Source organism: Epinephelus fuscoguttatus, linkage group LG1 (genome assembly GCF_011397635.1).
Source record: "Epinephelus fuscoguttatus linkage group LG1, E.fuscoguttatus.final_Chr_v1".
In the NCBI taxonomy this organism is placed as follows: domain Eukaryota; kingdom Metazoa; phylum Chordata; class Actinopteri; order Perciformes; family Serranidae; genus Epinephelus; species Epinephelus fuscoguttatus.
In genome coordinates this window covers 27052870-27061693 of record NC_064752.1, presented here as the reverse complement: position 1 = coordinate 27061693, position 8824 = coordinate 27052870, and the positions used below count along the sequence as shown (strand labels likewise).

Below are 8824 nucleotides of genomic sequence, written 5' to 3'. Positions count from 1 at the left end.
AGTCGCTGACACTTAACCAACTTCTCAGTGCTAATCACACAGTAAAGTTCAGCTCTGCCCAGGGTATCATAAAATGTGAGCACACCATCATTCATTTAATCATTCGGGCATTTACTCAGTTATTCATTGCCACATGATGCTCATTACGTGCACAGAGGCACAGTGATGACAGGTTTCTTTTGTCTTCTAATAGCTTAAAAAGTAGCAACACCACTTTACACAATTAATACATTTTTTTTATCATATTTTATTGAAACATGGCAGCATCCTAAAGGCAGAGAGAGCTAACACAGGCACCAGTGTACAGCGTTTTTACTGATCAAATTCTGCTTTCCTCCTCTTCTTATGTAATTCCATCCACAAACAGGCCTCGACATGTCCATACTACTAAAGTAAAAGGAAATGAAGAATGAAGATGGACAGACTGTGAATATTTTTGGCATCCCATCATGATGATATATGAATAAAAAATGAAACTGAAGATGCTTTCATTTTTGTAGTAGTTTCTTTGTGACAGCAGAATTTCTTCAGTAGAGAGTGGCTCCAATGAAAACTGTCCACAGTGGGGTCTGTGTGTTGCTGCGTACTGTATGCATCTGTGTTGCATGATTCATTTATTATCTGATAATATTTGTTGCAATCCCTGCAGCCTCTGCAGTGGATCTGACAGCAGATGGAAGAGCTTTAAGAGGGTCTAAAGCAACAGTGACTGCCACTCCTCCAGTGAAACTAGGGTAAGCTGAGAGATCACTAGGTGAGAGGATTTGAGGAAAGAAGATTTATGAATATGGCTAATTATGCTTAAACTCTGTACATGCAGACTGCCAGACTATGTCTTGAATATTATAAAAAATATATTAAGGCTGCATTTTATGGTTGGCTTCCTTGTTTATGTACCTATATGCATCTCTGAGTTTACCTTCTCTTTTCCCCTGTGTGTCAATGACCACCTCGCTGTGAGGCTGAGGTCATGTCAATATCTGCTGTAACACAGGTAGCTATATATTTACAGTGTTGACTTCCCTCTGAACTGCATCTGTGGCCCCCATTTCCCCTGTGAGAAAGTTATAGTACGTTGGCGTTAAAGACCATGGCCCAGGGAGGGAGACATAACATCATAAGTAAATGAGATGAACATCCACATATACAGAGTCAGTCTCACCTTATGATTTATGGTTTCTGATTTAGTTTTTCTTTGCTGTGCTAGTGGCGTGGCTCTAGGGATGGTGACACTGGTTTGTTGGTTGGTCGGTCCACCACTTTGGCGCAGACTTAAATATATCCACAGCTATGTTTACAGTGCACATGCCAAATCTTACCCTCGATAGGGTGCCAGGTGCAGGTGGCCCACCGACCATTTTCTTACTCACAATGAAAATAAATGTATTCGCACTGAGAAATGTACTTAGAGTGTACATAAGCTGCCAGAGTGCATAAAAAAGCATCAAAACAGAGCTGGTTTATCAAGAAGTGTCAAGAAGGGACCCCCACACAGGGCCGAGCTTATAATTTATAAATTCGTTATTAATGTTTGATTATTAACTGCTCTCTGGCCTCCTGCCATTTTGCAAAGGTGGCCCACTTTCAAAGCATATTGAGTATCTCTGATCTATTGGATGGATTGCTATGAAATTTTGTACCGGCTTTCACAGTCTACAGAGGCTGAATCCCACTCACTTTGGTGTAACTCTGTTTACTGCTAGTGCCACCACGAAGTTGACCTTTAGTTCTTCATAGAGATATCTCGACAGCTATTGGATGATTTCTTGGAAAATTTGATGCATACACGATCTCCAGAGGATGATTTGTAAGAACTCTGATATCCTGATTTTTCACTAGCACCATCATGTGGTCAAAATTTCCTTTAATATTTTAGTTTATGACCAAAGACCTGTGAAACTAATGACATTCTCATCAGCCTCAGCTGTACTTCCTTTTTAGTCCTGTTTACCAACTGCTGGCATGCTAACATGCTAAACCAACACAGTGCAAATGCACATCATACTGAACATCAACATGCTAGTGTTAGTGTGAGCATATTAGCATGCTGATGTGAGCAACAAGTACAGCCTCACAGAGCCACGAGCTGTAGAGTCTTGTGTGTGAATCAACAGAGCATGTCAGGAAAGCAACATACAGTACAGGCCAAAAGTTTGGACACACCTTCTCATTCAATGCGTTTTCTTTATTTTCATGACTATTTACATTGTAGATTCTCACTGAAGGCATCAAAACTATGAATGAACACATGTGGAGTTATGTACTTAACAAAAAAGGTGAAATAACTGAAAACATGTTTTATATTCTAGTTTCTTCAAAATAGCCACCCTTTGCTCTGATTACTGCTTTGCACACTCTTGGCATTCTCTCCATGAGCTTCAAGAGGTAGTCACCTGAAATGGTTTTCCAACAGTCTTGAAGGAGTTCCCAGAGGTGATTAGCACTTGTTGGCCCCTTTGCCTTCACTCTGCGGTCCAGCTCACCCCAAACCATCTCGATTGGGTTCAGGTCCGGTGACTGTGGAGGCCAGGTCATCTGCCGCAGCACTCCATCACTCTCCTTCTTGGTCAAATAGCCCTTACACAGCCTGGAGGTGTGTTTGGGGTCATTGTCCTGTTGAAAAATAAATGATCGTCCAACTAAACGCAAACCGGATGGGATGGCATGTCACTGCAGGATGCTGTGGTAGCCATGCTGGTTCAGTGTGCCTTCAATTTTGAATAAATCCCCAACAGTGTCACCAGCAAAACACCCCCACACCATCACACCTCCTCCTCCATGCTTCACAGTGGGAACCAGGCATGTGGAATCCATCCGTTCACCTTTTCTGCGTCTCACAAAGACACGGCGGTTGGAACCAAAGATCTCAAATTTGGACTCATCAGACCAAAGCACAGATTTCCACTGGTCTAATGTCCATTCCTTGTGTTTCTTGGCCCAAACAAGAGAGAGATGGGTCTGCTGCTAGAACTCTGTGTGGCATTCATCTGGTCTCTGATCTGAGCTGCTGTTAACTTGCCATTTCTGAGGCTGGTGACTCGGATGAACTTATCCTCAGAAGCAGAGGTGACTCTTGGTCTTCCTTTCCTGGCTCGGTACTCTTGTGTGCCAGTTTCGTTGTAGCGCTTGATGGTTTTTGCGACTCCACTTGGGGACACATTTAAAGTTTTTGCAATTTTCCGGACTGACTGACCTTCATTTCTTAAAGTAATGATGGCCACTCGTTTTTCTTTAGTTAGCTGATTGGTTCTTGCCATAATATGAATTTTAAAAGTTGTCCAATAGTGCTGTCGGCTGTAATTACCTGACTTCTGCACAACACAACTGATGGTCCCAACCCCATTGATAAAGCAAGAAATTCCACTAATTAACCCTGATAAGGCACACCTGTGAAGTGGAAACCATTTCAGGTGACTACCTCTTGAAGCTCATCAAGAGAATGCCAAGAGTGTGCAAAGCAGTAATCAGAGCAAAGGGTGGCTATTTTGAAGAAACTAGAATATAAAACATGTTTTCAGTTATTTCACCTTTTTTTTGTTAAGTACATAACTCCACATGTGTTCATTTATAGTTTTGATGCCTTCAGTGAGAATCTACAATGTAAATAGTCATGAAAATAAAGAAAACGCATTGAATGAGAAGGTGTGTCCAAACTTTTGGCCTGTACTGTATACATTATATATATATATATATATATATATATATATATATATATATATAAATTATGTACACACATTCTTTATATACTATCCAAGCTCGTGTACATAAATGCAAAACAGGCAGGAAATAAAAAGAAGCTTGAAAACATTAACAAGGAGAATAAATATTAAAATACTGTCACAGTCTGTAAGTAGGCTGCTTATTGAAGGCCAAAATAAGCATGAAGAAGAGACGATTCTTTCACAAACTGATTTAATACAGGAGAAGGTACTAGTCAAATGATGCGTTTTTGGTCAGGTAAACACACAGGTGAGTGATGATATGAAGCCATTTGTGTTGCAAAGTTCATTAAGCACAATAATGATTAAATATAAATAAAATATAAACTGATATTTGATTCATAAATGTCAGAAATCTTGAATATTAATTTTTGATCAGCTGGTCTCATTTTGTACACAAGGTATTATTTCTGCTCTTAGGTCTTTTTCATTAGTTAAGTCTTTGCTGGCAAGCAAAGTGGATTACATCTTCTGAGCCGTTCCCACAGACGCACAGAGACCTGATTGGCTGGCGCAGACACACACTGAATCCTGCTGCTTGTTTGCAGTCCGCACACAGGCCATGCCTGGACGCTCGGTGGATGCAGCAGATTCTGGTTATGGTTTTTACAGGATTTCTTACATCTTTATTTTGAAAAACAGACATGGGGAACTGCACTGGGTCGAGTATGGAGGAACTACAAGCATGTGAGAGTCATCAGTGGTATAGGAAATTCATGACTGAGTGCCCGTCTGGACTTCTCACCTTTTACGAATTCAAGAAGTTCTTTGGCCTGAGCAACCTGTCGGATACTTCAAATGCCTACGTGATGACCATGTTTACAACGTTTGATATGAATGATGTAAGATGATTTGTCATTTTCTGGCAGACTCATATATTTATATATTCTAATGTCACTAGCCTATATCAGTAAAGCTGAATATCTAAGTGTACTCATCATAAGGTACTTTTCATCTTTGCTAAACAGCACTGACAGTGAAATGTTTTACAGCTGTATTTACAGCTACATGTTTGGTTCACATTAAATTATCTAATTATCTACATGCAGCAAGACAGCTTATGATAATGCTGCAAATATGAATCACATAAATTATAGTTATATCATATTTATATTCTGCTACTGCTATCCTCAAGATAAGGATTATAATGATCATCCTCAGTCTTATCAAAGAACCCACAAAGTTAAAAGAAAACGACATGCTTGTTTACTTGTTTGCATACTTTGTTTCCAGAAACTACATCTATTTCATGTCTATTGGTACGCAACAGCAAATTTATATATAATATATATAAGCAGATTATATGAGCAGAACTGTATGAGCAGATAAACCGGTTTATGTTCATCTCAGTTTTTAAAAGCAGTAGCCCACATCTGCTGTGCCTCAGTGTCTACATGTTTTCTCTAGATTATTTCTGCTAATAGAAATCTAATTGAGAGGAACTTATTCTATTAGCGAGGGGGCTTATCCCAGGGACGCAGCTTACCCAACTGACCTACAACCTCTTTGTACATACATGTGAACCAGGAGCAGGTGCCTATGCTCACTAATTGGGGATGAACCTTTGCCCCCCTATATGGACTGTCCAATGAAAGTATGTTTAGTCAGTATTTATGACTGTATTGTTAGATTATTTGTAGGGTGTAGATCAGAAGAGTGAATAGGGCTGGGCGATACGGAGAAAATCAGATATCGTGATAGTTTTTTACCAAATACCTTGATATCGATACTGAGACACAATTGGTGCTTTCATAAAGTAGGTACACAATGAGATTTTTATTAATAATCAGCACCCCCAGAAACACACCACGCAGCAGCAAAGTGCATTGGGTTGCTTTGCAATGTCTGTAGAAAGATGTGGTAAATGGTCAATGGACTGCGTTCGTATTGTTCTTTTCTAGTCTTTTGACCACTCAAAGTGCTTTCTACACTACAAGTCACATTCATCCATTCACACACACAATCACATTCTGGTAGACGAGGCTACCATACAAGGTGCCACCTGCTATTCAGTAACCATTTACTCACTCACACACTGTTGGAGCAGCCATCGGTAGCAATTTGGGATTCAGTCTATTGCCCAAGGATGCTTCTAAATACTGACTGGAGTAGCCGGGGATCGCACTGCCGATCTTCTGATCAGTGCACAGCTGCCCCCTCCCTGTGGCAGCCACTCCAAGCTTATTTGACTCAGTGGTGAAGTGCAGCCAAACTAAAAGCAGGGGATAGTTTAACTTTTAGCGGTGAATTGCAGCCAGAGAACACCCGCAGCCAATCAGTAAACAGAGTCCTGTGACTCACGTGACATGTTGACCTATGATAGAAAGAATTTCTTCCTGCCTGAAACACATGAACACGCCTCCCAGCTGCACTTTGCTGCTTCTTAGTGTGTTTTCAGTGTTATGATATTACAATATCCAAAATCTAAGATGATATCTAGTCTCTTATCATAGATCATTTGGATATGATATCGATATAGTGCCCAGCTCTAATAGCAAAGTGTTACATTTAAAGGGGCAGTGTGCAGGATTTAGGGGATATATTGGCAGAAATTGAATATAATAAGAGTCCGCCATGTTGTTTCTACAGTAGCCCAGAATGTACAAACCAAACACTGATTCTAGATAGGGCCATTTGTGAGTCTGCCTCGGCCAACGTAGTTCACACTGCTAGATGGCACTAAATCCTACAAACTGGGCCTTTAAAGACTAATTCTGCTAATGTTCATGGTCTCCTTTTCTTCCTGCAGGATGGTTACATTGATTTCATGGAGTATGTAGCCGCTCTGAGCCTGGTGCTAAAGGGAGGAGTGCAGCAGAAGCTCCGCTGGTACTTCAAACTGTATGATATAGATGGAAGCGGCTGCATCGACCGTGATGAGCTGCTTCTCATCATTAAGGTGTGCATGAGGGTTCATGGTAAAGCTTGCCGCATAGTTTAGTACAGTGGTTCTCTAACTTTTTTCTGTCAGGCCCTCTAGAGGCTGAAAAAAGTTCATGCTCCCACCCCTCATTTCTTTTTATTGGTCATTAACAATAACTGGGGAAGCAACTAACAAAAAAGAAACCATGTTGAATTTTAGTGAAATAAAGCTCAGCATGATAGCATCATGTTGTTTTCCCTACAAGAATGATATTGATTGAACTTTGTTTCACTCCGTATTTTTCCTCATCCACGTCTCGCCTGCACTGGCTTAGTGACAGACCAGAGAAAATCCCAGGACTGTCCTGAGACAACCTGCTCAGACCACTTAGGTGTGGTTGAGATAAAAGGCCCTGAAATCCCACCCCAGGCTTAGAAGAACGTCGCGGAACGTACAGTGTGTTATACAAGGTTCATTCATTATCTGTGACTGCTTATTCTATTCAGGGTTGTGGGGTGTGTTATACAAGGTGCAGACACAATTAGTTGACACTGAGCTGACATCTACTGGTTGGAGAAATATAAGCAACATTACATGTGTCAGATTGTGACATGATCTCCTCTCTTTGTGTCATGTTTAGTCTATCCGTGCAATCAATGGAATTCCGTGTGAGACGTCGGCAGAGGACTTTGCCAACATGGTGTTTGACAAGATTGACATCAATGGAGATGGTAAGACCAAAAGGGGAACCTAATGGGGGTGATCAGCTGTGTTGGAGGTGTAGATGGAGTAAAACTAAATATCTTAACCTTAGCAAATCACGTACTAGATATGAATTTCGAGCCACCAGTATTAAAGTATTTGAGTTCAGTGTGTGTGTGTTTGTTTTCCAGGTGAACTATCCTATGAGGAGTTCATGGAGGGGATTCAGAATGACGAAGAGCTGCTGATGACACTAACGGAGTGTATGGACCTCACACACATCGTCCAGAAAATTCAAGGAGAGATGAAAACAAAAAACAGCTAATCTCTCCAACTCTGTGGATCCTAAGTTGTACACTTTTATATAACTGTGCCACAGCAGGAGACGTGGATTCAGGATAGCCCACCAGTCATCATCAGGATAAAATGATGGGGACCAATCTCTCATGGTTTTCCTCACACATCCATGAGCCAAGCAAGGACTTTCTGTCGATCCAAAATATTAAAGCTTCTACCAACCCAATCACCAGATAAAAAGGTTGGCATTGTACGTCTCTGCAAACCATGGATAAGTTACTTATCTGCACGTTATTGTGTAGCACAGGGGTGTCAAACAGGGCGTAAGGGTCAAAGGGTCCAATCCAGCCCACTGGATGACCTTGCACTCCTAACAGTGATGCACTTGTGAAGGCTAAGAGGTGCCAGGTTTCAGGAGCAGGAGTAACTTTCTTTATGTAAAATGCTGCTTCAGAGGCTTTTTACCTGGCCGGAATACAGTTCCTTTCTGTCAGTTTAATTTGGTGTGGTGTTGTCAGGATTACTACACAGGAGTGGAAATGTATAGATAAATGGACATGTAACGACAGTGAGTTGTAGTCTGTGGAAGAAATGAGAAATATTGTTGAATTGCATTTATTCTTCAGAAGGCATCACAGGCTATTTGTCATTTGTTTTGTAAATGGATTAGCGTTTTTAAAAATGTTCTTCTTTCAACAAAAAAAGGGTCAAATTTGAAGGTGTTATGCAATGGTTTTACTGGTCCAACCCACCTGCGATCAAATCGGACTGTATGTGGCTGGTGAACTAAAATGAGTTTGACACCCCTGGTGTAGCAGATACTTTAAAACTTTATGATTAAACAACACTGTGGTTAATGTGTGGTTATGTTAAGGCACAAAAATGAAGTGGTTAGTTTAGTAAAAGATCATGTTTTGGCTTAAAGTACCCAGTTTTTGGGGCACAATCCTGGCAGGAAAAGTAGTGATGTCTTTGTTTAAAACAATCAGTTTTTATGCCACTATCCCCGCAGACAAATTTCGACTAAACACCCATGTTTGTAACCCAAAAAGTCGATGCAAACATAGCAATGACTCACTAAAACACAGCTGGTTTCAAACGGTGGTCTGCAGTGGTCTGCGGCTTGGCAGGCGCCTTGCCCAGGCTACACACCATGCACCATCCTCTCCACCTCTTCAGCTACATCACTTTAGAAACATTAATACGAAGCGAATAAAGCATGCAAATATAATGTATTTGTGGT

At 40.9% G+C, this 8824-nt stretch overlaps 1 protein-coding gene across 1 annotated transcript; it reads left to right on the top strand.

The window, feature by feature from the left end:
* Nucleotides 1–4363: 4363 nt before the first annotated feature.
* si:ch211-103a14.5 (guanylyl cyclase-activating protein 1) lies at nucleotides 4364–7609 on the top strand. Its single transcript, XM_049575846.1, has 4 exons — nucleotides 4364–4561; nucleotides 6469–6618; nucleotides 7223–7313; nucleotides 7476–7609. The coding sequence occupies exons 1-4, from the start codon at nucleotides 4364–4366 to the stop codon at nucleotides 7607–7609; spliced, it is 573 nt and encodes a 190-aa protein (XP_049431803.1).
* The last annotated feature ends 1215 nt before the right edge of the window (nucleotides 7610–8824 follow it).

Bases quoted from the DNA above. Each gene is read 5' to 3' on its own strand.
- si:ch211-103a14.5 (XM_049575846.1), top strand. From the start codon at position 4,364: ATGGGGAACTGCACTGGGTCGAGTATGGAGGAACTACAAGCATGTGAG. The intron at 6,619-7,222 runs GTGTGCATGAGG...TGTCATGTTTAG, and splicing joins AGCTGCTTCTCATCATTAAG to TCTATCCGTGCAATCAATGG. The intron at 7,314-7,475 runs GTAAGACCAAAA...TTTGTTTTCCAG, and splicing joins GATTGACATCAATGGAGATG to GTGAACTATCCTATGAGGAG.